This window comes from Stegastes partitus, unplaced genomic scaffold (genome assembly GCF_000690725.1).
Source record: "Stegastes partitus isolate 25-593 unplaced genomic scaffold, Stegastes_partitus-1.0.2 Scaffold267, whole genome shotgun sequence".
In the NCBI taxonomy this organism is placed as follows: Eukaryota; Metazoa; Chordata; class Actinopteri; family Pomacentridae; genus Stegastes; species Stegastes partitus.
The window spans coordinates 380,886-393,997 of NW_007577998.1; the positions used below are offsets into that span (position 1 = coordinate 380,886).

The 13,112-nt window shown below is 42.4% G+C and overlaps 1 protein-coding gene across 1 annotated transcript in view; it reads left to right on the forward strand.

The window, feature by feature from the left end:
* The first annotated feature begins 11,001 nt into the window (after positions 1-11,001).
* Positions 11,002-13,112, forward strand: part of LOC103357685 (uncharacterized) — a 9,010-nt gene continuing 6,899 nt past the window's right edge. Inside the window, exons 1-3 of the mRNA XM_008282352.1 lie at positions 11,002-11,057; positions 11,400-11,623; positions 12,743-12,918. Of these exons, the coding sequence (XP_008280574.1) occupies positions 11,002-11,057; positions 11,400-11,623; positions 12,743-12,918 (456 nt within the window). The remainder of the gene's footprint in view (positions 11,058-11,399; positions 11,624-12,742; positions 12,919-13,112) is intronic.

Genomic DNA, 13,112 nt, shown 5'->3' on the forward strand with positions numbered 1-13,112 from the left:
GACCCTAGTGAGGATTAAGCGGTGTATAGATAATGGATGGATGGATGGAAGTGTGGTCATTATGTTTGGAAAACATCTGCACATTTCACAAGTGATGTAATGAAAATTGAGGAGAAGTCCTGCTTTAAAATTCAATGCAGCTTTTAGAAATGCCCTCCCACAACGTCATTACATCATGAACACAGCAATTGTACAGAATGTTACACACAACTTGTATTTAAAGCCAACTTCAGCAACCAAGAAGAGAAAGACTCAAGCAAATAAGCCACATTCCAGCGATTAGAAAGCTGATCTTCACTGATTAGATGCAGTTCCTGTTTGTACCTTATGATCCAGATTTGCATTAGAATTCCTCCAAGCAGTGGCTTTACACCAAAACCTATTATGAATAAATCCATCTATACCACTGGGAAAGCCAACCTTACAGGGCTGAAGAGAGCTTCATCACAATATTCACATCTTTCTGAGGTAAGATCCTTTATAGACTAGGACAGAGAGGAGAGATTGCTTAGATTTTGTCTAATGAACATAGCATGGCCTGAGAGTTCAGTATTGATTCTGCAAATCCCACTGAAACTTGAACAGTAGCAATCAAATGGAAAGTGACATGGCTGGTGGACATACTGTACAACATGAGAATTTTAATGGGATTAGCTCGGAACAGACTCCCCCTGCACATATCTTGAGGCAAAGTGAGAAAACCCCATTTCACAGTTTTTCTCAGGGTTATTTCTCAGCTCTCAAACCGGCAACGCTTAAACTGAAACAGCAACTTCGTGTTGTTTTAAAAGATCTTGTAGGGTGCGTCCAAGAATGTCAGAGGGGAGTAAAAATGATTTAAAGAGGTTGAGACGGGAAGAGGAACAAAGATGATTTTTTTCCTAAAAAAAAGACTCGACTCAGCAAAATGCACTGATGGATTACTGTCTGTGAAACAAGCATTCAAGCAATTTCCAAGTGAAAGAATCGTTGCCAGAATGAAATATACCTTTACAAATCTCCACAGGTCAACGCTGAGGTGAATGAGACAAAGTAACCGGGAGGCTCATTTGTTAGCAGATGCAACATCTGGCCTGGACTGCCCCCTCTGGACCATCCACCTCGCTCATCTACCTGCTTTGTTTAAGCTTGTTGCACAAATACAATCATCCATTCGCCGCACGCACACAACTGACTTACTCACCCCGTAATTAATTTGGTTATTCGGGTTCAATAAATTACTTTTTGCATCATGTGTGGCCTCTCCTTTCGGTGGCGGCCTTGAAACCAGGTGGTAATGAAAAAATTATCCCATCTCCTCCGCATGATTATAAAATGATCGCGGCGCAAACCCGTATTTACAACTGTTTAATAGTGTAGCAGCATACGGCTCAGATTAATAGCTGGAGATATAAGCCATTGATCATCACCTCGCTTCATTCAACATTCATATCAGCATAACCACTGGGTCATGAGTGGTGACAAGAGTGAAATATTCCTCAATGTTTTTGCAGTTTTAGTTGAGTAACTGGGTGATTCATCATGGAGAAAGTGTAAACTTACTGTACTTTAGTGTGATTTTAATGCCAACCTACTTTGGCTAGGTTTCATAAAGGGGAGAAACAATAAGTTGAATATTCAGCACTTTCAGCAATGCACCGAATCTAGACGTTTATTTATAGTTTTGCCTTCGTGCTCTGTTCTTTTGTCCACATCCCGGTTTAACTATTCGGAGAAGATGTATGTGTCGTTTCAAAGAAGCTTTGGGGTGGAAAAAAAACATACCTGGAAAGTATTGGTTTGCACTGGAAAGGGTGCAAACAGCTGTACTTTTTCTATGTTTAAATATGCTATTTTTTTTATTTTTTATTCCTTTGCTGCGTGCGTACGGCGACTGCAGGAGCCTCCGACTCCATTAATAACTCGCAGTGCAGTGGGGACCTATTATGCAAGTCTTGAAACCTGAGAGCCAGTCACCTGTTCTGCTACCTGAGCCCGAGCCCTGGGGGACGGAGGAGGAGAGAAGAAGGACAGCCTCGCTCGAGCTGCCTGCCTGGAGGACTCTACTCGAATGAAGGAGGCCTTAAGGTACTGCTGGGAGCTCCAGAAAAATCCCTGGGGGCTGTTTTTTTAACCAGCACAACTGAACCAGGGGCATGTGTGAAGAATGAATTAACTGAGAAATATCAAGATTCACTCGAGTGTGTCCACCAGAGCCATCGCTGTTAAAGTTCTACCAAGGACTCGCCTTCTCTTTCACTTGCACAGTCAGCTCTTCAGCAGGCTAGCTTGGGACTCGCAAGGTAATTTGTATTAACATATTGAGTCAGTTGATGGGTTTTTTTTTTTTCTTTTCTCCTTGAGGTCTTGTCAGCTGAGAGGAGTTTCCACTGGAGCTTGTGAAAAGACCGCCGAGCACTCACGGCTACCTGATGACTGCACTGATCCGTGGCTGAGCGCAGGACGCCTCGCGCTTTGCTGGAAGAAGTGGTTTTATCCGTTTTCAGAAAAGAGAAAAAGTTGATGCCTTAGCCTTGACACTCTGCTTTACCGGTAAGGAGGCTTTACCGTATGCACTAGTAGAGTAAATGTTGGATAGTAGATTCCAGAAAGATGGTATTTCTAACAGTTTGATCTGCTTTTTATAGCAGTAATATGTCAAAGTTAAACTCTCCAGTGAAAAAACAATATGAAAGTGTTATAGTAAGATGTTAGGACATTAACTTTATATAACAATCTGCAAAAACCAAGTTGTCTTTTCAGGACTAGTAGGTGTTCATAATTATCATAGCCAATTTATGTTTTTCAGGTGGGACTAAAACATCCTCAAATAAGTCAACTGGTATGTTTTCCTACTGCGACTTTAAACAGATTACCATCCATGTGACCACATTCCAGTCGCCCATTACAGCATGCTCGACTCTTTGTGACAAACTGCTCTAATATGGAAACAACTGCTGCAGCTCAATACAAGAAGCGTGAACTTAATGTAGCATTTACGTCATCCTTGTAATCCAAGTCTCATTGATCTGTAGGTCATACGTGTTCGGAAAGCAATTTGACTTAAGAGCCTGCTCGAGAGCGAAACATAACCGGCGACTATTTCTCGTACTATTCGTGGCAATTTCAAGATCATTAGGTAGCTCCTGTGTGTGTGTGTGTAGGTGTTTTCTTCAAAAAGGGCAGTGGGCAGAGGAAAGATTTTGTGTGCACATAATAGAAGGGCAGGATAATAACACGAGTCCATGACAAAAATAACCTCGGCTAACGCCAGCACGTATGACACATCTGAATACCAGCATTTTGTCCAAGAGCTCCCTCAGTGAGCCTCATTTCAACACTGGCTGTGCTGATGGGTTTATCTCTCATATAGCTACAGCTCTGCACAGCCTGTCTGCTTCCTAACCAGCTGTAGGTCCCACGGCCTCCCTCTATGTTCCTGGCACTGTCAGGAGCACAAAGGTTTACTCAATCACTGGTTTCCACGCATGCAACAATAAGCATATAGTTGCATCTGCCAAGTACAAACCCCGTTTGCTGTCTGTGTGCCGTCACTCCGCTTCTCACAAACACCCCGTTCCAGTATTCCCTCACATACACATTTCATATTTCTCTCCATCTCGAACAGACCTGCTGGTCAGTGGATGTGGTTCACTTTTAAAGGATAAGGCTGGGTATAGTCTATGTGTTTATCTCAACAAATCTCAGGACAGCACAGAAACCAACAGTGCTTATACTAATACGTCAACATGCCTATTTACTTAGAGAGCAAAATCGATCTTTAACCTCTGAGGACAAATGTGCTTTCATTTGTTTTAAAAAAATGTCATTTGTAAAACAATTTGGCACTTTAGTTTTTCATAAATGTTACCAGAGACATAGGGGCCTTAAACAGGAATAGAATAGAAATCTATGGAAGACTTCTTAATCCTAAACAATTGTAGGACACTGCCAGTTTCCCCCCAAAAAGTCAACTGTCTGCTTTGTAATAGTCACACCAATAAATATCCAGTCAGTTGTGTTGTTGCATCAACACTAGTATGATGCTGTAAAACTGCACATTGACAGAAGTATAATCTCCATGGGAAAATACTTTATAAACCTTCTTTTGGAGCAAAGTCACCAACGATTTAGGCCTTTTAATCAGATTTGTTGACTTTTGTACAAACAGTTTTTATGTCCCATACAGTGACCACTGAAATAGAAGTTATAGCTCTCCTCCCATTGATTTAGATAGCAGCTTTGTCATGTCAGCCCCAAATAACCACTGGGGCATTACCAAGATGGCAGCCGAGTGGAGAGAGTTGTCTTCGTGGTGAGGAAGGAGAAAGGAAAGAGCACCAGAATCTAGCAAACCAATCACCACCTGGTGCGTCTCAACCAAAAATGATATAAAATCAGGACTACCACCTCGATCACACCCCAGTCACTCAACGTCATTAACACAACTGATGAGAACTCACGGCAGTTAGTGGTGTACTCAGGTGTATGCTGTGTCACGGTGCTCGTACCACTACAGCCTATGAAGGTAACCACACCACAAGCCTGTAACCAGCTCCTACAGGGGGAATATCACAACGACTGCTCAAATAGAAACCTAAGAATTACTTTAAAAAGAAGAAGCAAGGATCAATTTAAAACAGAAGACAAAGGCTAATGAAGGGATGGAGGGATGTCAGCAGCATCCACATCACCGACAGGCAGACAAACTTTTGTTTTTCAAAAACCTCAACCAAACAGACACGATGAGGTCGACAGGAGACAACAAACACAAACAAATGCATTAAATCTTTACTACAGCCAACAACCTTGAAACAATCCTAACTGCATCATTTACCCCAGAGTCACAGAGAGGGGCCCATGTGTCAACCAGCAAGCAGAGACAAAATGCAGCCATGATGCCACAACTGCTTCACTTTCAATTAGGGGATGGGTCATGGGAGGAGTCCATCCAGTTCTATGGTGGTGTGTTCAAGGGCTATCAGGTAATAGTGAACACAAGTGGTCCTACTACATCTTTAAAGGACTTTGACAAGCAAGAGCAAATAGTGTTCATGTGGATTTTCCATCTGCTATCTATCATGCTGGCAAGTATTTATAGCAGCAGGAATGTTTATGTCGTGGCTCAATTAACTTGGTAGGCAGCAAAGGAATACGTCCATGCACGTTAATTAGATTGATCGATTTTGGCATTTTCAACAAAAATATGGAATACTACCAGCTATATCTTTTAGCGAGCTTTGTTTGCTTTCATATTCAATTAAGTTACATCAAGAATTAGGAGAGTTTTAAAGTTTAGCCAATATTTAGTTTGTCAGCTGTTGGGCCGCAGCGGGTCTCCGCAACAGCTTCAGCACTCGCTGGCATAGATTCCTCAATTCTGTAGAGGTCTGTTCAAGGGATGAACAGCATTTTTCAAAAGATGTTATAATATATTAATAGTCGTTCATTTACATTTCTGATAAAGGCCACTGCATGTGATTCACACTATTTTGTAACTCACAAAACCAAACAGTGACCCTTTGGGTGCTGTATGGAAACATCTGCATCCCTACTGTTTCCCCATCTCTTTATTGATGCATTTCCTGAATGCTGTCTCTATGCTTATGTCCAACAAGAAAGAAAAACCTACATATTGAGCTCATATATGCACATAAAATACATGCACTATTTAATTATAGATAACATTCATATAGTAATCATATGCTGTCTCATGCTGTTTGATGTTAAAAAAATATCCTCCTTTAGCTAAAGGACTGTTGTCACCCCTTTGGGTCCATTGTTTCAGAGTTCATTTGTTTAATTTCCCATTTTAAGCCCAATGTCCTTCAGGATGTCTGCTCATATTCCCTTACTCTCGCATAAACCAATTCCTCCCCAGCCCTATGTTTGAAGGGTACAACATTATAAAAATGTTCTTGTTCCTCCGATTACACTTGCTGGTGGAGGAAAAAAAAAAAAACAATAAATCAAAGGAAAAAATGTGTGAAACTGTGAATGTATAAGTTTCTATTTTAGTGTTGTTGTTCAAGCCTGCATTCCTGTCCCATGTGATTCGCCTCAAAGTAGAACACACGGGGTAAACATAATTGCTTTTCCTGGATTGTATGCGTTGCAGCATCCATGCAAACATCTTCACAGGCCAAAAACATGGCCCAAATGTGCAGGGCCTCCCTGTGATGCCGTATAATGCTGAATGAACACTGTATGCTTGACAAGTTTATTTAAACAGTAAATTATGCCCCCATTTTTGTCATAATCTCAGTTTTATTGACTGTAATAACTACATTGGGCTTTGTGCAAGCTGAATTGAGAGCAGTGCACTCGGTGTATCATGATTAAAAAACTAAATTACGCTCAGTGTTGAATGAAATGAGTTGATAAGCCGACTCCTTTGCGTGTTGAAACAAAAGGCCTAAACATTTAAGCTATTGTGTGCTGTTAAGGAATTATCCAAAATATGCCAGGCAAGCACGGCAGATAACCACGTTAGGAGAGTCATCATCAGGCGAGCTGAGCGGCGCAGTGCCAGAGAGAGAGAGATTTTTCTTTAGGTGCTGATAGGTGGGAATGAACATGGCTCAAAGCATGGAATAAATGATGGAATGATAAAGTGGAGTGCATAATGCAATATTGAAGTGCTGGCAGAAATACTATTTTCTGTGACAAGATAGGTGTACTTTTGTGATGAGTAGGTAAGTCTGGTAATTGTGTTTCATGTTGAGGAGTGTGCCTTTGAAGTGGACTTCTTTTTTTATGTCATGCAGCCTAGTTAAAATCAGAAGCTGCGGCGTGCTAATGCTTCTCTTTCTGTTGTGAACTGACGGATGAAAAAGTAAAAGACAGCTGGTCAATGTCAGTGGGTTTCCGCAGCTGGAGATTCCCAAGCCTTTCGACACCTAACATCAATGGGGTAAACAGCTCGGGGTGTACTTATCTGTTTGCCCAAGGTCTTATGACCCAGAGAGTTACTGAACACTGCCTCCACAAATTCAGACTGGACACACTGCTGCACTCAGCTACTGTGTGCTTCAGCTATTTATATATATATTTACTTGAAGATGCAAATGGTTTTGCCTGAGGGAAGAAGACATACAGTGATATAAAAATCTGAACGCTTCTATTTAAAATGCATTTTACATTTGTTAAAATATTTTGAGCCAGAAATCTATTTCACTGGTATCCCTGTGAACAAAACAAAATTACATCTTCTGCAAAAAAGAAAATCCATGTCTGGATGTATAATAAAACACTGTTTCTTGCATAATTGTATAATGTTGGATCTCTGATCTAATTAGATGATGTCCTCAGATTTCCATTTTCTCCGGTTTACAACAGCAATCAAGCAAAAGGCAAAGTCATTCATTAAGCTAAATTATATTTGTGTGAAACCCTCCTGGTATTTGGGTCTTGGGGATATGAGTCAACACAAGAGCTGTTTGAGGAAGATGTTTTATTGTTTGCCCTTCAAACACAGAGAGTAGGAAAATGTTAACCAACAAGATAGACTTACAAAAGAGGCAAGAAAGTGGGTTTAATTCAAGTATCTGTTCTTTTTTCTTTTTTCTTTTTTTTTACTGAAGTAAGAAACAAAAATAGAGCAGAAACTGCTGCTTTGTTTTGTTGTTGTTGTTGTTGTTATTTTTGTTGTTGTTATTTTTGTTGTTTTGTTTTTAAGAGGACAAATCTGGATTGTTCATTTTAAATGTCATGGATAATTTGTCCCCACATGCTGTCCATCAAGTGACACATTGTCATGGCAACAGCAACAGATAACGAAATAAGTCGAGCCGGAGAGCAGAGAATAAGTCCCACCAATCACATTACGGGAGCTAATATCTTTGTATTTGCAGTCTGTCTTGGTTTCATTTCAGTTTCGCAATCTTTCAGTTTGTAGAGGACTCAATTGCACACTCGGAGCACAACTCTGATATGAAGTTTTTTTTCTTCTTCTCTCCTTTCTTTTCTCTGTGTTTTCATAGCCCTCAAGTAAAGACATCACCGCTTCACTGCACAGGAATGTCCTGTCATGGGGTGTGTGGTGGGGGCAAGAGGCGAAGGAGAGTGTGTCTCTTAGAGCAATAATACAGTCCGCCTACTCTCAGACTGCAGATAGTGAATCCTTCAGTGGAGTTTCCAACTTGTTCAAGACTGCAAGTGTCCCAGATGTGGTGGAAAAGAGTGCACAGACAGCATTTTCTCCCATAACCATCGCAGCCCTGAAGGTCCAGCCGTCACCTTCTACCTCGCGGGAAGTTTTGTCTCCTTCCGCTCCAACACAGCCTGTGAATGCATCAACTCTTCCAGAACTACCAGAAACCTTTGGAAAACGAGTTGTATCCACATCCACAATGAGAGTCTCCAACTCCCAACCGGACCCGCGCAGACAGAATCCTACTATCTTGAAGCCAAATGAGTTCAGACAGGCCTACTCACCAGCTGATGGATTGGCAGTGAGAGATCCAGGAAGGAGGAAAGTACAATTTGTACAATTCAGACTGAGCTGCACAGAGGAGGGCAGAAAGCAGGAAGTCAAAGGTGGCTCAGTAATGAACCTGTTTTCCGCACAGCCTTCTTACCGGGCTTGTATCCATCATGAGGTGCCTCTGAGGTCCTCCAGCTCCATTGTGTTTTTGGACAAGTCACTTTGTATTTCTCTTGATGAACTGGAGCAAAGAAGAGCAGGTCAGCCCACTTTGTATAGATCTGCTTTGTCTATTCGCCTTGGTTCCTCATCCTGCCGGAGATCCTCCACAGATAAACCAGCCAAAACAAATGAGGGTTACAGGAGAACCAGAGCGGCCATGTTGGGCAGCAACAAACGCAATGGCCGAGAGACTACTTCGGGTCAATGCAGAGGCCCTCTATCAAAGCAGTGGGGCCGCAAGGTCGAGCAAACAGCATCCGCTCATGGTGTTAACAGCAAGGCTGATGCTGCAGACACGCAGCACCACAGCGCTACTTTGGGAATATTGACATTCAGAGGGCCAAGTCCCTCAAACACAAAGGCTGGCAGGCAGAAGGGGAATGCAGATGAGGCAGCCTTCTCCGCTCGGAGCAATTTCAGGCGCAGGCAGAACACTTTCAATACTGGCCCAGGTATGAATTTCATCACCTTGATTCAGAAGTGAAAATCTAAAGTACCTATGCCAATTGATCTGTATATTCCTTTCAGTGGCTCGTATATTCGAAAGCTATTGTAGATAAGATCACATTTCCGAGGCGTAAGAGCAAGCTGAATGTGCCAAGGTGGTCTTAGAGGGAGGAAAGTCTTTTTTTTTTACACTCTGCTTCTCACCTTCTGATTTATGCCTCATGCATTGTTAATAGATCCACACATACCCTCCACACTTCTCCTACTGTACATTTACATTGTTTAAAATAAATCCCAACTGGTATCAGCAGACACTGGGTTTAGCTGCAGATTTAAATACAGTGCAAACACACTCATTCATACTCCTCTGACTTCCTAAACTTCCATATAGAATGTAAAGGTAAAAAAACAAAAAAAAATGGCAGCTGCTTATATTAACAGGAGGCTGCAAAATCTCCAAAGTAGCTTATATTATTTTGAAGGATCTTCCTTGTAATCTCCTAGTATTTAGGTTAGGACAAGCTCAAGGTTATATGAAAGCTGCATTAGGAGATATAATTTTGTTAAAGCCACAGAGACATTTGCTTTTCAAGAGGTTCTGTTAATAAGAGTAATTTATCCAACATACTAGTCCCAGTGGAACTGAGGTGATATGATGATCTGCACACATGACATTTTGCATGTTGCACTGAACATTTGGCAATAAGACCAAACAATCATCATAAAGGCATAGTTTGTCAGTGTTTGTTTTCTTGCAAAGAGTTGGCTTTCAATTTTGTTTGCACAGTAAATAAGAAGCTACATATTGCGGCCAGTCAGCTTATATTAGCTTCTGGAAACAGCTGGTCTGGCTCTGTGCCTACCAACAGCTCTAAAGCTGACTTTATAGCTACATGTTGTACGTCATTTCTCTTTCACTCCACCCATATTGGCTGTTTTTCAGGTTTCAGTCTTATTGTTAGCCCAAATTAACAACTGCAGCCTGGCTGTAGTTTCACACACCAACAAAAGATGATATATTGCATATCCTGTGTTATACCACAGCTCAGCCACAGCATTAAAACCATCTAAAACCATCTGCCTTAAATTGTGTAGTTCCACCTTGTGCTTCCGAACCAGCAGACCACGGATAGGGGACCACTGGGAGTGTCCTGGGATGTGTGGCACTGGGGTATTGATAGTGGGTCTTTTGGGTCCCATAGGTTGTGACTGATCATCATGATGATTTTGCCAGGGGAGTTTGGAGGTGAGTTTTGAGTTCTATATTGTGTTCTTTGAGCCATTCCTGAGCAGTTTTCTGCAGTTCGGCAGACCAAGTGGTGGACTTAGTCTGGAAAATTATTAAGGTATGGTATGTTAAGGATGGTTTGTGTCAACAGTGGTGCAGTGGTTGGCACTGTTGCCTAACAGCTACAAGGTCCCAGGTTCGAATCTTGGCCCCTGGTTGGGATCTTGCTATGTGGAGTTTGTATGTTCTCCCATGTGTTCTTAGTGGGGGCTCTGGCTTCCTCCCATGTTTCAGAGAATCAGAATCAACTTTATTGGCCAAGTTTGTGCACGCTAACAGGGAATATGACTCCAGTGAATCTTAGCTCTCTGTATAAGAAATAAACTAGAGCAATACATTAATAGTAAGAACAATAGAAATAAGAGTAAGAGCAATAAATAGCAGCATTTACAATATGTGTGCCACGAAGCAGGGTTACTGAGGTCGGTGTGGTAATATTTAATACAGTGAAAATATGCATGGGTGTGGGCTATTGCACAGTGGTTCCTAAGTCTCTGAGACTAGTGAGAGTTCATCAGAGTAACAGCCTGCGGGAAGAAATTGTCTCTGTGTCTGGTGGTTTTGGTGTAAAGTGCTTTAGCGCTTACTGGACGGGAGGAGTTTAAAGAGTTTGTGTGGAGGGTGTGAGGGATCTGTAGAGATGTTGCCTGCCCGCTGCCTGACCCTGGACAGGTACAAGTCCTGGACGGAGGGCAGGTCGGCCCCAATTATCCTCTCTGCAGACCTGATTGTACTTTGCTGTCTGTGTCAGTCTCGTTTGGTGGCTGATCCAAACCAGACAGTGATGGAAGTGCTGAGGACAGACTGGATGATGGCAGTGTAGAAGGTGATCAGCAGCTCCTGTGGCAGCTTCCTGAGCTGTTGCAGGGAGTGTAACCTCTTCTGGGCCTTTTTCCAGAGTCTATGTGGGGAGTCCATTTCAGGTCCCGAGAGACTGTGGAAACCTGAAGGTGTCCACATTATTCACTGTGTTGCTGAGGATGGTGAGGGGGACAGGTGTCAGGGGATTTCTGCTGTAGTCCACTGTCATCTCTGCAGTTTTGAGTGGGTTCAGTTCCAGGTGGTTCTGACTCCACCAGTGGACCAGCTTTCCCATCTCCTGTCTGCATGCAGACTCGTCACTGTCCCAGATCAGACCGATTACAATGGTGTCGTCCACATACTTCAGGAGTTTCACAGAAGAGTCCCCTCAGGTGCAATTATTGGTGTAGAGGGAGAAGAGCAGTGGGGAGAGGACCCAACCCTGGGGGGCGCCAGTGCTGGTAGACATGCTGAGGTTAATTGGCAAATCTAAATTTTCCATAGGTGTGAATGTGAGTGTGCTTGGTTGTCTGATTCCAGACAGGCACCCTGTCCAGGGTGTCCCCTGCCTTCGCCCTTAGTCAGCTGGGAAAGGCTCCAGCCCCCCCAACCCTACAGAGGATATAGCCATGTGTAGATAATGGATGAATGGATGTGTTCGTGTCACAGCAACATCCACATCAGTGACAAGACCCAAGGCTTCCCAGCAGAACATTGAATTGTAATGAACTGATAAATGTGATTCACATCACCTGTCAGTGGATTTAATGTTGTGGCTGATGGATGTATATCTACTGTATATGCGGTGAGGAAGCCTTTACAGTATTAACAGTGGAGGTCATAGTCAAACGACTCAGGAATGTCTCACCTGCTTGCTTTGGGCTATGTCATGAAAAACAACTGCAGCACAGCACTTTTTTTTAAATTATTAAACTCTCTCAATTCATTACACCATTTATTTCCATCCCACATGTACCATCCCACCGTTTTTTCACCCAGTTTTCACTTTAAAATGTCGTTCTTTTCACTGGACATTAATTCTGACGCCTAAAGGCCGAGGTATATCCTGTGGCAATGGCTTGGCTAGTGACATTATATTGTAATGATGCTCAACATATATGCCACATGGTCATGGCAGCACATTCAGTGGAGCTATATATTCTACAAAAGGTAGAGGAATGGGGTTACGGGTGCAGGATGGATGCACTGTCATCTTTTACATTATTCATAGGCCACACTCGTGTTCCCTTTCGGTGTTTTCTCCCTATGAGTTGTGGGGATAGTGAGTGTGTGTGTGGAGGTGTGTGTTAGGTTCAGCTGAAGGTCTGTTCATTTACATCTCTCTACAGATGATAAAAGCTTAGATGTAACTCAAACATATTCAGAAAACTATTACTATAACTCAGTCGAAGATGGGAAGCATCTTAGTAACAAATTGCATGAGAAACCGCAAAACACACGTGAACATCAAATTACTTTTGCATGTGAAAGTTACATGGTGAAGATCATCCTGCATGTTGCAATCCACTTTGAATGATGAGGCATGTCAAATAACATTTCACTTCTCTGTGTCTTTCAAGCAGCGGACTCCAGAACGAGAAGCAAGCAAGCAGAAAGTGGAAAGAAAGATGAAGAACAAGAAGAGGGCTACTCCACAGTATCTCACACCGCTTCCACTTTGGATAAGACCTCTTATCGTGATTCCCAATTGAGAACTGATTCTCTGGAAGGCGCACCAAAGACTCTCAGCCTCAAAGTATGAGACACTGTTTTCTAAATATTTGTCTTTTAGGAAATATACTTGCAACAGGCCCTCAAACACAAACCTGCAGTATCGAAGACAGTTTGGTTGATTATATTAAGACCTGATTCTTGACGTAAGCATGGTGCCAATTCACTTCAAGGAGAATTGCTCACCTGGTGCATGAGGCAAAAAGGTTTTCTAACCTC